The 17,719-nt window shown below is 41.2% G+C and overlaps 1 protein-coding gene across 6 annotated transcripts in view; it reads right to left on the reverse strand.

Moving 5' to 3' along the window:
- Window positions 1-10,708: 10,708 nt before the first annotated feature.
- NRF1 (nuclear respiratory factor 1) overlaps window positions 10,709-17,719 on the reverse strand; it is a 60,200-nt gene continuing 53,189 nt past the window's right edge. For all 6 annotated transcript variants that reach the window (XM_066592164.1, XM_066592163.1, XM_066592160.1 and 3 more), the window contains one exon: window positions 10,709-15,213. In XM_066592164.1, the coding sequence (XP_066448261.1) occupies window positions 15,050-15,213 (164 nt within the window). In that variant the 3' untranslated portion in view covers window positions 10,709-15,049. The remainder of the gene's footprint in view (window positions 15,214-17,719) is intronic.

Consider the following 17,719-nt stretch of genomic DNA (forward strand, 5'->3'; position numbering starts at 1 on the left):
TGCCGTTATAAAATGGCACTATCTGCTGGCTAAAGCCAGTACTGCATGAGGTGACACGTTGGATAGGATCTGACAGCAGAAAGGCTGGCAATATACAGTAAGAGAACCCCGAGGGACGTCTTCCAACATCGGAGCTGTACAGCCTTAAATCATAATGTCTTTAGACGTCAGACAGTGGATTGGAAAGGGTTAATAGTCCGCCCCTGACTGGCACCCTAGAAACTCTAAGGGTGCCTTCACACTGGCAAGTGAGTGAAAATGCATAATTATGAAACCAATGATTTTCAACGGTTTCATTCCTATTTGCGATGTTTTCACTCACGCGATGTTGCGTGAAAAAACAAAACGTAGCATGTTCTACCTTTTTGCAATATCACCCATCGTTTTAAATGGGGCGGGTGGCAAGTACAAAGGGGTTAGAAAATCACAAGCTGCAACCACGACAGTGGTAGTAGGGGTGAAGACTATGCTGCGTGTATAGCTCACCGCCAAAAATATTCTACGAAGCAAAAAAGTTTTATTTTATAAAAGTGAAAAAAAAAAAGGAAACATACACGGTATCACAGCCATCCTGTTACTGAACAAAACCCACTACACCAAGACTCACATTACCAATGATAACACTATATAAGGGCCAAATATTACAACTACATAAAGACTAATACACCATAATGACACTGAATAGAGACTACTACAAAAAGATGCTTATGAGGGACAAATAATACTACATGACCACATAATAACACCAGCAAAAAAAGCACTATATAAACCAATATGACTCTCATATAGCAGTAAATACCAACTCTAAAGGCATTCTGCAGATCGTATATGTGATTATAGTACCATTGCATTCATTAATCACAGGCGATATCCTCTCTGACTGAAGTCGTTCACTTTTCCTTTTCTTCTGCAACCGGCCCAGACACCATGATGACATCTCCTAGTCAAAATTGTCTCTGCAGAATTTGACATAGACACGTTTGGTTCCTAGTAGAAATGCTCGGGTCCGCGTTATTCGAGTCGAGCTTTTCGTAAAATTCGAGAGCTCTACTCAAGTAATGAACCCCATTGACTACAATGGGAGACTCGAGCATTTTTATATGTGGGACGCCGGGTGCCGAGTTTTTTTTTCTCTCTCTCTCTCTCTCTTTCCTCTCTCACCTGCCTAAAAATTTGCGCTGCGTTGTGGCGGGGAGGAGCCAAACAGTGGGGTGGAGCAAAAAACTGGGGCTGGTTCAAACATCGCTTGATGCTCGTTCGCGTAACGAGCACCATCGAGTGCGCTAATACTCGAACGAGCATCAAGCTCGGCAGAGAATGTTCACTCAACTCTAGTTCCTAGCTTTTCTAACACTCTTCCTATGTTATTCACACTTCTACACAATCCCCCTTCTATAGTGCCCCAGATAGTAATAATGCCACCTATGATACCCCATTTAGTAATAATACCCTGTTTTGTATCCATTCAGTAATAATACAGCCCCCAATTGTTATTACTGCCTTAGTCATCAGTAATAATGCCCTTAATGTAATAAAATAAAAAGCTGACCATACTCGCCTTCCTCTGTCGCTCCCCTGGCTGCTATAGTTGGTGCAGTTTTGTTTAAGCCCCTGCTGATTTTTGGGTTAACACGATCAGCATGATCACTGTGGACATTCCCTGGCCTGACTAACACGGAGGCCAGAGATTGACTGCAGCGATCACGTGTGCTGGGCCAGTACCAAATACAAGGTACTGGTTAATATTTGGGCCAAAATAAGCAAGCTCGCAACCCATGTCACAGATCCTCGTTATCTTGCAAGTCTCAGATGAATTAAAATCAATAGCTTTTATTCCTCCATAGTAAAAATAACTGGCGATGTTTCGACCTACATACATAGGAGCTTGATAAAGACCTTTGTATGTAGGTCAAAACGTCGCCAGTTATTTTTTACTATGGAGGAATTAAAGCTATCGATTTTAATTCATCCGATTCTGCCTTGACCTTATATTATTGAGGGTTTATCGTATGGGGCATTCACATGGGCAAGGGCGATATGTCTGAAAAACTGAAACCGATATTGCGTTTGAAAAAATTGCTGTTTACTACGAGTGCATTGCTAAATATGCGATTTTCACGTGTATATTTTCAATGGGAAGATTTTAAATCGCTTTACACTCGCATATACATTAGAAACAATTGGCAAGATTTCTGTTAACCTGCAGAAAAAGAGAACATCTTGCACATGTAAATAGACCCGTTGATAACAATGAGGTCTATTTCAGTGCAAGTTTTGTGCGTCTTCCAACGCACAAACTCTTCCAAGAAATTTGCTTGTGTGAATGCACCCTTGAAGGAGAACTCACCACCTCCTGTGGCAATTGGTTACACTCATTGATCACCCTCACTGTCAAAAAGTTTTTTGTTTTTTTTTACATCTGTGTCTCCTCCCTTTCAGTTTCATCCCATTGCTTCTAGTCTTTCCTTGTACAAATGAGAATAGGGCTGATCCCTCTGCACTGTGACCGCCCTTCAGATATTTGTAGACAGCTATTAAGTCTCCTCTCAGCCTTCTTTTTTGCAAGCTAAGAACATGCAGCCATTGGATCCTTCCTACCCTGTTTCTGAGTCTATTAAAATCTGTAATCCAACCTTGAGGTCTGAGGCTAACTTCGCACAGGCAGGCCTTGCATCACTTTGGGGATACAGGGATCCTTCGGCACAGTTGTCACAGCCGTGGCAGAGGATCACGGAGTTTCTCCCATTGCTTTCAATGGGTCTGGTGGTGCTGCTGCCGGCCCCACTGAAAACATTGGGTGCTGCAATGCAAGAGCATGCAGAAAGACAGAATATGCCACAACTTGGTTTCCTACGTAACATTGCGGTGCTATGCAGGAAAACATTGCTCATGTCTATGACCCGATTCAAAAGAATGGGGTTCATACGCGTGCGAGATTTGCGCATCTCGCAACGCACAAATCTCGCACGATTTTGATGCCCGTGTGAAGCCAGCCTTATTATCTAGAATTCAAGGATAGCATGATCACTACCTCCTAAGGTCCCAGCCACCCTTACTTCCTCAGCCAATTTCCTCTGTTAGTAAGAACTAAGTGCAAGAGAGCAGATCCGCTTGTTTTATCCTCTACCTTTTGGAAGATAAAGTAGTCAGCAAGAGAGGATAAAGATTTTGTTGAATCTTGATGAAGTAGTCATCTGACATAGAAAGAGTTCATTCATATCTTCTGCTTGTCCAGGCGGCCTAAAATAAATGCCTGCACTGGTGTTTTTTTTCTGTTGTTCTCTCTTTGTATTCTTACCCAAACAGTTTCTACAGAACTACAATACTTGGAAGCTTGAATCTCTGTGGAGATGTATATTTGCCTAACATACAATGCCTCCTCCTTTATTAGCGAAAAGCATGTGAAAAAAAACTGGTATGGAGGCACGACCCTCTAAGCTACTAGAAGATGAAGATCAAGGTCCAATGTGTGATGGTGAAAGCACTTCTTTTTTCACAAATTAAAAACCAGCAATAGAATACGCGTTTCGGGGATGAACCCCTTCGTCAGTTCGGCTGGATAGGACAACAGGATGCCTGGGGGTGACACAATTCCAAAAGTGTATTGGATGTGTTGGAGGTCCTGTGTGTGCAGGAGGACAGGGGAGAAAGAAGTGCTTTGGCTAAAGGGGTTAACAAATCGCAGTTGAATTAAACAAAAGACATTCCTTTATTAAGGAGCCCTAAACATTTAGGCCTCTTTCACACGGGCTACAAAATAATCACTTCAAAACGTATATATGTGAGGCCCATGGTTTCCAATCGGCTCTTTTACATGAGAAATGTTTTGCAGCCTGAAAGAACCCCTTGGAAACCACTGGCTTCACATACATGAGTTTTGTCGTGATTATTTTGTAGCCCGTGTGAAAGAGGCTTTAAGGTCATAGATAGCTTTGAAGTTAAATGTTTACATGGTTCCTAAATGTAAGCTTACGGTAAGCAACTTTCTAAATAGGTCTTTAAAACGGGAAAAAAAATTATATACCACTTTTCTGCAGTAGAGATTGACTCCTTCACCTAGTCAATTTCAGTAGGCCAATTGACAATCTCTTCACAGTGGAGAAAGAGTTTATAGATAGGAGATCAGAGTGTGAAGTAAGCATCAAAAGGTATCCAAGAAGGCAGCTCAGAGAGGGCTGTACATAGAGAACAATGCTTGTACAAGTCAGTTGGTAGGGGGAAGAATCAGTAAGGCTTTGTAGGAGTGTAGAGAGAAAGCACAGTACTTAGCGCAAACTACAGGGAAGAGGAAATACACATGCCTCAGTGTCAAGCCACTCTCACACATGCGCTTGGCAAAACGCTATTTTACTTTCATTGTCGGATGCAGAGTCCTGAGTCCATCAGGGTGTTTTGGCACACCCATCATTGTGATGGGTGATGAGCACTAAACGCTGCAAAATAAAGCAGACAGCACCGCGATCGAGCGCATGTATGCAAGGCCTTCTTGAAACCAATGTGAGCGTTATACCGCTGCGTTCAAAAGGCCGCAGTAAAAAGCGCATGTGTGAGGGCGCCCTCAGTCCGTAGAAGAGAAAAGAGATCCCTTATGCACTGTGTGTGTGTGTGTGTGGGGTGGGGGGGGGGGGGGAAGAGTTAATCAGTAAAGGACTGAAACTGTGCTGATATAGAACAGCGAGAAGGTAACTGTGTCCTCAAATGCAGCATGTATTACTGAGACACATACCCTTTGGAGAAGCCCACAACTAGAAGCAGGTTGCAAAACTGCATATCAAGGGGTCTGAAAATGAATGAGGGAAGGTGGATTGTAGCCTTAAGGCTCCCTCACACTTGCGATAAACTCACACGATGTTTGTACAATGCGAGAGTGAGTGAAAACGCAGAATTGTAAAACCAATGATTTTTATGCGATGTGGAGAGGAAAAAAAAAGTTACAGCATGTCCTTTCTTTCTGCATTTTGCCTTTTTCTCTCACGTTTTCCTATGGGACCTCCTTTTTATCGCATCGCAAAGCAGAAACTTGCGATTTTTGTGCGATGCATTTTTAACATTAGAAACTCCTATTGTCTATCAGAAGAAAATCACAAGTGGCACTGATGTTTTTGCAAGAAAAAGTATCGCTGACGTTCAGACATCTCATGAGCATAATTGCAATTGGGCAGCGATTTTCTCGTGGTAAAATCGCGATCACCAGTGTGAAGGAGCCCTAAAACCAAGGGCTTGTTCACATCAATGCTTTGTTGTTTTTAAATGGATCATTTTTTAAATTAAATTGATAAAGGAAAGGTTCTGTTTTACAAACCGAGTTGGAAGACAGATGATAAAAAGAAAAAAAGAATCCTTTGTTTTCTAACGGGAGAGAAAAAATAAGTGCAGCAGTGTGCGCTATTTTTGTTTTTAAATGGAAAGTATAACTTAAGCTTATAAAATCCCACTGCAATCAATGGAGGGTAAAATTGAACTGCTCCGAGTAGCAGAATGAAAAACAAAACCGCAGATGTATATCAGCTCTTAGCAGTTACCATGAGATTTAAAAAAATCTCAGACGTGTAAAAATCTTTTTTTCCCCCATATAAAAAAGGGGCAGTGTCTTTAAATTTTCAACATCTTGGGGGGTAAGCAGAGCAGATTGTCACAAGCTACCGGTAGTATGCAGAGTGCTTTACCGGATTTCTTTGCAGAACCTCAGAGCCAGAGGGCTCCATCTCCCAACAGCACTAGCACCAATGAGGCAAGCAAATCTGTTGCAGGTGAACAGCCAAGCAAAAATACCCCTCCATCACCCTCGGTTGCGCTGTTCATCCATATCCAAAAGATGTTTAGAGAAGAACTGCAAACAGCTATGCGCGATATCTCAAAGCAATTAGATGATCTGGACCAATGTACAAATGATTTGGAGCTGAAAACTAATGAAATCATTGATGCTCTGGACCAGGGAAGAACAAAATGGGAGGAAAACTCAGCAAGGGTGGAGAGTCTTGAATTAAAATGCAAAGATCTAGAAAACAGGCGCAAGAGAACCAATATCCACGTCAGAGGCCTTGTTGAGAACATCAGCAACCTGAAAGAAGCAGCTGTTGACCTATTCTCTGCTCCACAGACCCAGGTCACCCAAGAATCAATTTGTATGTACAGGATCCATTGAGCTCTCCTCCAAGCCTTCCAATCCCAGAACGACCATGTTATGTCATCCTCAAAACTACATTATTCTGATAAGAGGGATCAGATCCTTGCAGCTGCACAAGATTTGAATGCGCTAATGGGGGTTCCTTCGTCATAACAGATTTTTGTAGATATTGTACCATTGCCACTTGGCAAGAGAAGAGATCTACGCCCAATCACAAGCGGCCTTCAGCAAACTGGCATCAGATCCCGATGGAATTTTCCGTTTGCTATCTCGGTCCATATTAACCAGAGATCATTCCTGGTTCGGTCAGCTACCACCTCTCCTTCCTGCTGGATCCACTTCTAGCTTTGGCAAAAAACCCCAAAAAAACTGCATTATAAGGGCGCCCACCCACTGGCGTTTTTTTTCACTGCGAAATTCGCAGGGTTTTTTTTTTCTGCAGGGGGTCTATGGGACTTGTAATGTAAAAATCGCGATTGCGCAAAATTGCGATTTACCGCGATATCGATTTTAGCTTTGCATGTCCCATAGCCCAAAGACCCCTGCAGAAAAAAAAAAGCGCTGCGAATTTCGCAGTAAAAAAACGCTAGTGGGTGGGCACCCTAATTCTGCAAGCGCATTTAAAAAAAAATGACTGTGGCTGGAGTCGCCCTAACAGAGTAAGCTCTATGAAGACATTGAGACAGGAAGGAATGGTGGAAGAGTTCTTCTGGAGAAGGTGGGGTGGGGTGTGGTATGTTATATAATAAGAACTGTACTTAGAATTGAAAATACACAAACAAAACCGCATTCTTGTCCACACAAGCAGAGAACGTATGAGGAATATATTGAGCGACGTGGGGGCTATGAATAAAATACAATATTGCATCATTATACAGTTGAGTTGAAATATATAAAAGTATATAAAATACATGTATATTGATGCTATAATATCTCCCATCAACTAAACATTCCTGTAAACTGTTGTATTAAAACAAAAAAACCCACACGTAACTTAACTAAATGCAACCCCCATTCCAAAAAAGTTAACGCTGTGTGAATAAAATAAATGTAAAGAATAAAAGAATGCAATTATTTTGAAGTCTCATAAAACATGTTATTCACAATAGAACACACATGAGAAGTTGAAAGGGAGACATTTTTCCATTTTAAAAAAAAAGTTAAAAATTTTTTAGAAATTGATGGCAGCAATACATCTCACAAAAGTTGGGACAGGGGTAACAAAAGGCTGGAAAAGTAAGTAGTACTGAAAAACAGCTGGAGGGTCACGTGACTATGAAAAAAGCATGTTAGAGGCAGAGTCTCTCAGAAGCAAAGATGGTCAGAGGTTCACCAATCTGTGAAAAACAGTCTAAAAATTGTGGAACAAGTTTTAGAAAAATGTTCAATGTAATATTGCGAAGACATTGAATACCTCCCCATCTACAGTACATAATAGCAAAAGATTCAGAGAATCTTCAGAAATTTATATGCACAAAAAAAGAAAAAAAAAAAAATCAAGGCTGTCAATATTAGATGCTTGAGATCTACGGGCCCTTAAAGGAGATGTCCCGAGGCAGCAAGTGGGTCTATACACTTCTGTATGGCCATATTAATGCACTTTGTAATATACATTGTGCATTAATTATGAGCCATACAGAAGTTATAAAAAGTTTTATACTTACCTGCTCCGTTGCTAGCGTCCTCGTCTCCATGGTGCCGACTAATTTTCGCCCTCCGATGGCCAAATTAGCCGCGCTTGCGCAGTCCGGGTCTTCTCCTCTTCTCTATGGGGCTCCGTGTAGCTCCGTGTAGCTCCGCCCCGTCACGTGCCGATTCCAGCCAATCAGGAGGCTGGAATCGGCAATGGACCGCACAGAAGCCCTGCGGTCCATGAAGACAGAGGATCCCGGCGGCCATCTTCAGCAGGTGAGTATGAAGACGCCGGACCGCCGGGATTCAGGTAAGCGCTGTGCGGGTGGTTTTTTTAACCCCTGCATCGGGGTTGTCTCGCGCCGAACGGGGGGGGGGGGTTTAAAAAAAAAAAAACCCGTTTCGGCGCGGGACATCTCCTTTAAGTGTCACTACATTAAAAACAGTCACGATTCTGTAAAGTGAATCATTGCATGCACTCAGGAATACTTCTAGAAATCATTGTTCGATCCACATCTACAAGTTAAAGCTGTATCATGCAAAGAAGCCACCATATACCAACAATCCAGAAACGCCATAGTCTTCTCTGCAACAAAGATCATTTAAAATGGACTGAAAAAAAATGGAAAAAACAGTTTTCAAAATGAATTGAATCAAAATACGAAAATCTTTTTGGAAACCACACGTGCAGTGTCCTGCAGACTCAAGAGGAGAGTGACAATCCAACTGATCAGTGCACAGTTCAAAAGCCTTCATCTCTGATGGTATGGGGCTGCATTACTGCCTATGGCATGGGCAGCTTACACATCTGGAAAGGCACTATCAATGTTGAGCAGTACATATGAGGTTTTAGAACATATGCTCCCATCCAAACATCATCTTTCAGGTAAGGCCTTGCATATTTCAGCAAGATCATTCTACACTACATATTGTATCTATCACAACATCATGGCTTCGCAGGAGGAGTCTGGATGCTGAACTAGCCAGCCTGCAGTCAAGACCCTTCACCAATAAACATTTTTTGCCTGATTATGAAACAAAGTTGCCAGCAAAAACGACCCAGGAGTGTTGAGCAGCTAGAATCCTACATCAGACGAGAATGGGACAACATTTCTCTCCCGAAACTCCAGCAATTGGTCTCCTCACTTCCCAGACATTTACAGACTGCTGTAAAAAGAAGAGGGGATGCTACACAATGGTAGACATGGCGCTGACCCAACCTTAGTAAGATGTGTTGGTCAATTTCTAAATGCATTATTTTAAAATAAAATTGAAAAATATATATCTCACTTTCACCTTCTGATAAGTGTTCAATGTTACATTGTGAATAAAATATGGTTAGATGAGATTTCAAAATCATTGCATTCTTTCTTTTCCTTCACATTTATACTTTACACAGCGTCCCAACTTTTTTGGAATTGGAGTTGTAAAAGGTTATGAAGAAATTAGTAATAGGATACTAACCCTGTTACTTGCTAAAAATATAGGTGAATTTGCATGCATTTTATCAGTAAATGGTTCTGTGCTATACCTTAATGTGTTAGTTTAAGGGCAGATTATATATGCACACTACATATGTAAAATGAGCACATTATATATACACTTTGTAAATTTAAAAAAAAAAAAAATTTAAGCACCAAGAAGTTGTATTGCTGAAAAAGTCAGCATGCAGATAAGCAAATGCTTAGAGCTGTGGTGCGATTAGATGAACGGTCTTGCCACTTGAGGCCATAAAACTAGTCCACCCTTGGCCTATAAAAAGGCTCTCAGAGGCTGCTTGTGTAATGGACCTCTTTTTTTCCACTTGCATAGAGCTTTTGACCACTAAACACGCTTCCATTACACAAAGAGCTTTCGCCCAGTTGACAGAGTTTGACAGGGAACGCATTATTGGAATGAGGTAAGTTGGATAGTCCTAATGACAAATCGCGTCATTCTAATCAGAATGTTAGGAGGGGTTAGGACCAATGGATGCATGAGGGCAAGCAGACAAATTGACCAGGCTCAGGATGTCCTCAACAGACCACCAGCAGAATTGTTTGATCGTCTAATAAGTTGAAGCAGCTCCAACTGTTCTGTTGCCCGCCATCCAAAGACAGGTGGCACCAGCAGTACAGGCCCCTGTCTCTATCTGAACCATTTCCAGGTGCTTGGCTGAAGGACATTTGATTTTATGGCACCCATTACGTGTACTGCCTTTGACATCCACCCATTGTCACCTCCATTTGCAGTGGCATTGTTACGGAGTGGAACTGGGCTGCTTTCAGCGATGAATTCAGGTTTACTCTGGGGACTGACAATGGCAATCTTTGCCTTCGTGGAGCGGCACACTGCTCCCACTGCAGGTGTGATGGCCCGTGGGGGCCATTGCATATGACAGTCAGACGGTTATCCCTAGTAGTGGTACGATGGACAATGACAGCTCAGCGATATGTTCAGGACTTCCTGCAGCTACCTTCCATGCCTGTCTGTATCACATTTTGCATCCTAGCTAGAGACAGTACTAGAGCTTCACTTCTAATGTTCAGTTTTCCACAAACTATTCTATTGCTCGGATATTGTAATCACTTATATCATAGTCTCTATCACACAAGTTTCATTTGATTCCGACAACTACTAGGTGCTTAAATTTTTTTACAATGACTGTATAACATGGAATTTCACAAAGCCAGAATCGAGAAACTGAGCAAAGACAACCAATTAGGAAATTCTCTATTTGAAAATGCCCACCTAATATTTTTGAACTAAGTATGCTATACTTTAAGGGTTTTCCTTACCCTCTCAAGCAAGTTTTATATGCCTTTTCTTTGGGGGCAAAACTAAATTTTGCTGCATTGCACATGCTATAACTCATGGTTCACCCCATTAGCAAAGTAATGCTGTGTGATTACATGTGTACAGGAAAAGCTGTGGTGGTATATTAATAACAGAAGAAAAAAAGTACACAAACAAGTTAAACAATTTATTTGCTCAATGCAGTCCACACAGAGCATTAAACGCAATTCAATGTCAATGTACAGTGCCATTTTCAAGAAAGACTGTTCCAGTAAAGAAAAACATAAGTTATATGAATCTTAAACACTGATAAAAAATAAAATGTTGTACAAGCTATAGGCCTATATATGGGAGGTTTCCCTAGACATCATACATTTTATGGAACAAGAGGAGGACATATGCTACACGGATAACAATATACAAAACCAGAAGAGTGCTGAAATATCCTTCAATTTTTGAGCGCAATAGAACACCACTCAAAATTGCAGTAACTTTCGGAGTTCAGGAGTGTTTGTATGAGCACAGATCAATGGAGATAAGGGGAAATCGGGGATTAAAAAAAAACCTCAAAACATGTTCTGTACAGCACTAACACAAGTATGACAACTGAGTGAGTGTTCATGAGAGAAGAAAGTGAAGTGCCACATTGATAAACTTTGGATATACTCACATAGTGGAGTAAATGAAAATGTACGCCAAATACTTTTTTTTGTAATGCTACATGGAAACCATCTGTGTCTTTATGAGGCACCTTGAGTGCTTAATAGTGTTCTCCTGCAAGTATGAAAAAAGGGAAAGGACTCGCGCAGTAGTCGCCACTCATTCTAGATTTAGCTGCAATGTGACCAAAAGCTGTGACACTGGTTCACAAATGAATTAAGTGGCAACTGACTATTGATTGTTAAAGGTCACATGGCTTCGGACAAAAAGCATGCCAATTAACCATCCAACAATTACCACTAAATTCTCCGGTGAGCCACAGATGTGGTAGCCATATCGTGGCACTCTACCATAGCATCCAGTAATAGTATTAGGTGTTAATAAAAGGAGATTCAACAATACCTGCACAGTGCCACCTATTGGAAGGCAGCAATCCCTAAAGTCAATATTAGACCCTTTATACAATGACCAGGAATTAAAAGCTAAGCCAGACTCCATGCACAGACAGCTGTTTCAGGGTATTTGCCCTTCATCACTGTACAGTAGGAGTCTGACTTTGCTAAAGAGGCCTGTGACGGGGGTCAGAAACGCTATCTTTTCTCTTTAGAGAGAGCACCCAGACGGTGAGTGAGGAGACTCAAAAGGCCATCCGTGCTCCTCTGGGTAATATGCTCTAAGTGCTCTCCCTAAGGAGCAAAAATAGTATTAGGTGTTCATACACTACTACGCGTATTAAGAAATCATATTTAACAAACTAATGATGGTGGCTTTGCTTGGGTGTCTGGCTTTCATGAGTATTCACAAAAAGTGTAATAAAAAAATATAAATAAACACACACACCAGTCAATAGCAACGTCAGCCTGCTTGTTGATTGTTTCCTGAGAGCACCAGATTCTACCTATAAAGGTAATAAAGATATTTTCTAAAAGGTGTTAGACTTTACATCTGATAACTACGAGTCAACATTGATCAAAAAGTAGAGCTTCACTTTGATATTTTTTTTAACCACCATCCTAAAACATTACCGCCGTCATTGGGGAGCAACATTAGGATACTATACTCCATTATATTTACAGTGTATTTACAATATAAAAAACAAAGCATATAAGGTTTAATTCACAGAGCTTTGCAGCAGTTTCAGTGTTGGGCCCTTGCAATGGAAATATTTCAACCTGTGTCACATTTCAATAATCTAATCGATTACTGCTTGAAACTGGAAAATCTTAAAAAATGATTTTGCTATGTTCACATCTACATTGTGATTTCTGTTAATCTGCTCCATCATAGGGGGCACCAAAAACAGAATTATGGTTGTGCAGTGGTTCCATCAATGACCCCCATTGACTTGTAATAGTGTCCGGTGGGTTCTGCTGTTGTGTCTGCTTTGCAAGGAAAACAAGCACTACACGTTGCACAATTTTTCCCCCAATCTAATGAAATGGAATCTGTGACGGAGGCTACAATGCATATGTGAACACACCCCTAACTTGTGTTTATTACTACAAGCACAAGGACTGCCATTAATACCAACATGTATGTTTAATGTCATGATTAAAGTATTTAAAATAAACAGCATAAACAGATAAAAACATACAATGGAAATGGTAATTCATGTAACCTTCAAGCTAAAAAATCATGACAAACTATTGTGTTGGATCAACATTTTTAAATATATACCCATATTTAAGCTGCAAAAGGAGGCACATGAGCTATTGTGGGAGTGCATCACTGGCAGGACTGACCAGAGTTGGACAAACATGCTCAAAGTGACAGGTTTTGGACAATGTACTGCTGATAACACTGTAGGACAATGTAGAAAACACAAAACCTTCTGTTCTAGAAATAAAAGAAAATCATTCTAGCGGTCATGCAACACTTCCATTTTAAATAAAGACAACTGGAATATGAAGTTAAAAGCTATGAGTAGCCATCACCGCTACAGCACCCAGTACCACACTATTGGTCAGCACACCGCTTTAGCCCACTCACATCTCAGGCAGGACGAGGTTCCAATGCCTCTCACCCTGCTCTCAGCGTCACAATGAACTCTAGGAGTAATACCAATAGGACAATACCATGAGTTTGGGTACAGACACACACACCGGTGACATGATCAATCAATTTGAAGTTCTCACTGCCTTCTGGTAAAACTGCATGTTGGTACTGTTTCCAGTCTTTCATGACCACTGAATGTTTCCAAACTTGTAGTCTTCAATTCAACAAAATATTGTGTGAACAAAAATGCTACGCAAAGTAAACAATCACAGCTTAACTTTTTTTTTCTTTTTCCATAGGCTCTTTGAAGAATGAAAGCAATCTGATTGGCTGGCATGGTCAACTGTTCCAACTTTTCCCTTGACATAGTTTTGCTACCTCTGAGTAGTTGCAGCATTCATCCCCAAACTATGGTTTTCCTAGGGTCTAAGCTGTTGGGCTGCTTAATATCACTGCTCTGAATATTTAATCAGGCTGTCTCCAGTTCTACAGCTATGGTCTGATCAGCCAGGAACCGATCTAGGTCTATCGATAGCACAAATAGCCAAGGCAACACTGTGCTACTTTGTTTTTGAGCGACCACATGATTGGCCGATGACTTACTACCAACGTCTATCTTGAGACAGGTGTATTATAGTTTTGAAGACCATGTGTAAGAAGTTTGTTCAAGGATGGTTATCCTCTCAGTTACGTAAATATTCCACTTCTACATTATATGAAACAAATTTTAAAACAACTACATTTTTAAACCCTGTAGATATGCAATAGAATTAAAGTCAATGCATTTATGTCAAACAAACATTTAGACCAAAGTATAAAACAGAACAGGATAGAAGAGTCATGAACATCAAATGAGCAGCACTAATGATCACGTTCACAGAAATGCAGCACAGTGTTAATCACGTTAATATGGGGATACATTATAATGCGAGTGACGTAAACACAAAAGGTCATATGATGCCTATGGGTGTTTGCTTCCTTTAAATAGGGTTGTTGTTTTGACTTCGAGTACACATGTGCTTCTGCTCTTCATCTAAAGCTTCTAAAACTATAGATTTAGGGTTACTCCCAACAGCTATAAGCACAGTACTACAGAAAAGCACTGCTTTGGCAAGTTTTGCAACCCTCTTCCATAAAGTCAACCCTTTATGATTGAGAGGCTTGTGAAGGTCCTGGATCTGTCTGGGTTATAAGGTGGTAGGAACAATTATGATGTATTTTATGAAGCAACCACTCCTTAACCCAAGATAAGACAAACCAGGGCCATCACATTCCTTACTTACAAGTACTAGCAGCAAGCGAAGAACAGCGGGGTTCCTCTTTTCACAACAGCATCTGATGTAAATCTCAAACAACTCCCAAAAGGTGTCATAGATGAACTGGAGAAGTGGATGCAGTGAGCACTTCATACAGATTTCAAAAATAATCAATAACTTTAGTCCAAAGGTATACGTTAAAATTAGTAAAGTCTTTCATTCCAAAGTAGTTCATCATATCGGCAGTTAACGATGATGGTATCAGTTAGGAAGCAAGGGAAACAGTCATCAAGGCAATCTTCCACAGTGCACTGCATGCTCTAATGTAACCTGAAGGTGTTAAAATACATATACGCTTGATGCTTGTTTTATTGAAATAAATTAAACGAGGAAAAAATAAAGTTAACAGATTACGTTCTCAAAAACACTTTTCTGTGGACGAGAGAGAGAAAAAAAGAAAACCACTGACGACCACTTCAACAACACAGGGGTCCAAGCAATGGCAGGGTCAGGTCTGCAGAAGTCTCTAAAACCACTCCGTTCATAATACTTGAAACATGAGTGCAACAGGAAGTTACGTCAAAACTCCTCTTTGGCAAGAACGTCACTGTTCTAAAGTAACCACCTCTACGGCCTGCCCATCCACCGTGACTGTAGAATCCGATATCCTTGCAGTGACTGGTGCCATGGCAACTTGCACTGGTCCATTACCCTGCGTCAGGCTCGTGACCACCGTCTGGTACATACTGACTGGTATCTGTACGAGTCCTGTAAGGCAAAAAAAAAAAAAAAGAAATAAATTAGTTAAAAGAAAGACTGAAGCTATGTTCACACTACTTACTATTTTCCATTGTTCGGCTCCACCTTCAGGCCAAAAAAAAAAACAGAAGTGCCAAATCTGGCATATTTTTGACCAGGACAGTGCCACACTTGGGCCCAATGCACACAGGTATATTTGCACTGCAGGATACGGAGCAGGCGTTTGCAAATACTGCCCACAGAAGTGCTATTCAAAACGCTTCTCCATTCCCATGAGTGGAAATCAACTGTGATTTTCCGATCGCGGGTCAGGGGAAATCTCAGCATGTCCTATTCTAGTGCGGGTGTCGCACAGACTGCTTTAATTGCCATCAATGGAAACCTTCCGTCCTGCGGCGATTCCAAAATTTAAATTTTTTCAAATCGCTGTGGATCTGCAGCATTCTCTGCACTGCACTCCGGCCAGCACATCCACAGCACAAAGAAAACACTGCACAGGTACGCATTCGCAGTTGGAATCCGACCCGGCCACGTGCATTCGGCCGTACTCTATTGATCATAATGGAGTTCTTCCTATTTCTTGCATGTGAGGAGAAATTTTCCTGGACAACAAAGTGCAACATACTTACGCCCTTTTATTTGGCATTTCATATCGGATCTGCAGCAGAGACTTCAAACACAGCCTTTAAAGTAGATGTGAACATAGCCTTAGCAACAATAAATCAATGACACCAAGCCAGTATCAAACTACAACAGCAGACAGTGTTGACGCTTACCTAACCCTTTAATACAAGCGGGCTCATTTTTGCTCCTGTTTTTATTCTGCCACCTAAGTAGTGAAGGGACTCAGCTTGTTCCACTTGTTAGTGCTCACAGCTCCTCTTTAAATATCCAAATAAAGTTTGAACGGCAGCAGAATAGCTTAAATGCATTAAAACAGGTCTTTATTCCATCCTTAAAACACGGTACAGCAGCAACGTTTCGACCACCAAGTGGTCTTTATCAAGCATCCTCTTTAAATAGACCATGCTGTTTCATTGAATTTTCCATAAATCAGTAGGACATGTATAAGTTTGCCATATATCTTAGAGAAGACGGCCTCTTTTTCCACTACAAATAATGGGGTTATACAGAAGGTAAAGGGGATAGAAATGTGTACGGTGTGGCGAGGTGGAGAGTGTGGGAAGGGTATACTCAGCCACCACACTGCTTAAGTCAGACCATTGTCTGAGGCGGTATGACTGCAGGGGGCGGTTGATTGGAGCTAGAAGGCATTACAGAAAAAAAAGGGAGCATGTTATGAGGTGGAGTAAAGAGGGTTTTGGTACGCCTCCCTGAAGAGGGGCATTTTTAGAGCACACCTGAAATTGTGTGCGCTGGGACAGTTTGGGTAGAATGTTCCAGAGGACTGGTGCTGCTCTGGAGAAGTCTTGTGCAGAGAATGGGGGTTATCGTTGCAAAAAAGTTGCTTTTGTGTTGCCGCATTGAAAAGAGACATTATTTTTATTTTTTCATTGACAAAGCTCTGTAAGGGTTTTTTTCCCCCTTTTTCACGAGATGAACTCTCATCTTCATGTAGCCAATTTCTGGGAACATATAGCATTTTGATTGCCTTTTATTCCATTTTTTTCTAGAGGTAAGATTAACAAAATCTGCAATTCTGTCTTCCCCCCCCCCTATTTTTAAGGTGTTCACTGTGCAGTATAAATAAATTATAATAATTTTGCAGGCCAGTATGATTACACAAATACCAAATTGATACATTTTGACAACGTTTTACACTTTTAAAAAAATGCATTTTTTTTTAGCACTGCATTCAAAGACCCCTAACATTTTCCCCTTTTTTGTCAGTTTTAGGGTGCCTGTCCACGGGCGAGATTTTGCTGGTGGTAAGCTGCCGGCGAATCACCCCCTCTAAAGCCAGCACACGGTCCACAAGAGGAGAATCATTGTGATTCTCCGCTTGCGGCGGGCAATTCGCAGCATGCTGCGAATTGCCCCGATTCTCCGTGGTCAGCCTATCAGATTCAGCGTCGGCTCCTGCGGCGGGATATCGCAACGCGCGTGGACAGGGGGCATTAAGGGTTTTTTTTTTTGTGGGAAGACTTGTACTTTTTAATGGTACTAATTGTTGATCCATTCAACATTTTGATCACTTTCCATTCTGCTTTTTGTAAGGAGAGATAGGCAAAAGTAGCTATTTTTTGCCATGTTTCTTATATTTTTTTCTCTCTGGGTCATTACAAACAACGATACCATTGGTGTTTTTTTTGTTTTTTTTTACATGGTCAAGGGGAAAAGGTGGAATTTTGATGCTTTTAAATTTAATTATTTATTTATATTATAATTAGAGATGAGCGAACGTACTCGGTAAAGCACTACTCGTCCGAGTAATGTGCTTTATCCGAGTACCTCCCCGCTCGTCCTGAAAGATTCGGGGAGTGCCGCTGCCGACAGGTGAGTTGCGGCGGGGAGCAGGGGAGAGCAGGCGGGAGAGAAGGAGAGAGAGATCTCC

Source organism: Eleutherodactylus coqui, chromosome 2 (assembly GCF_035609145.1).
Source record: "Eleutherodactylus coqui strain aEleCoq1 chromosome 2, aEleCoq1.hap1, whole genome shotgun sequence".
NCBI lineage: Eukaryota > Metazoa > Chordata > Amphibia > Anura > Eleutherodactylidae > Eleutherodactylus > Eleutherodactylus coqui.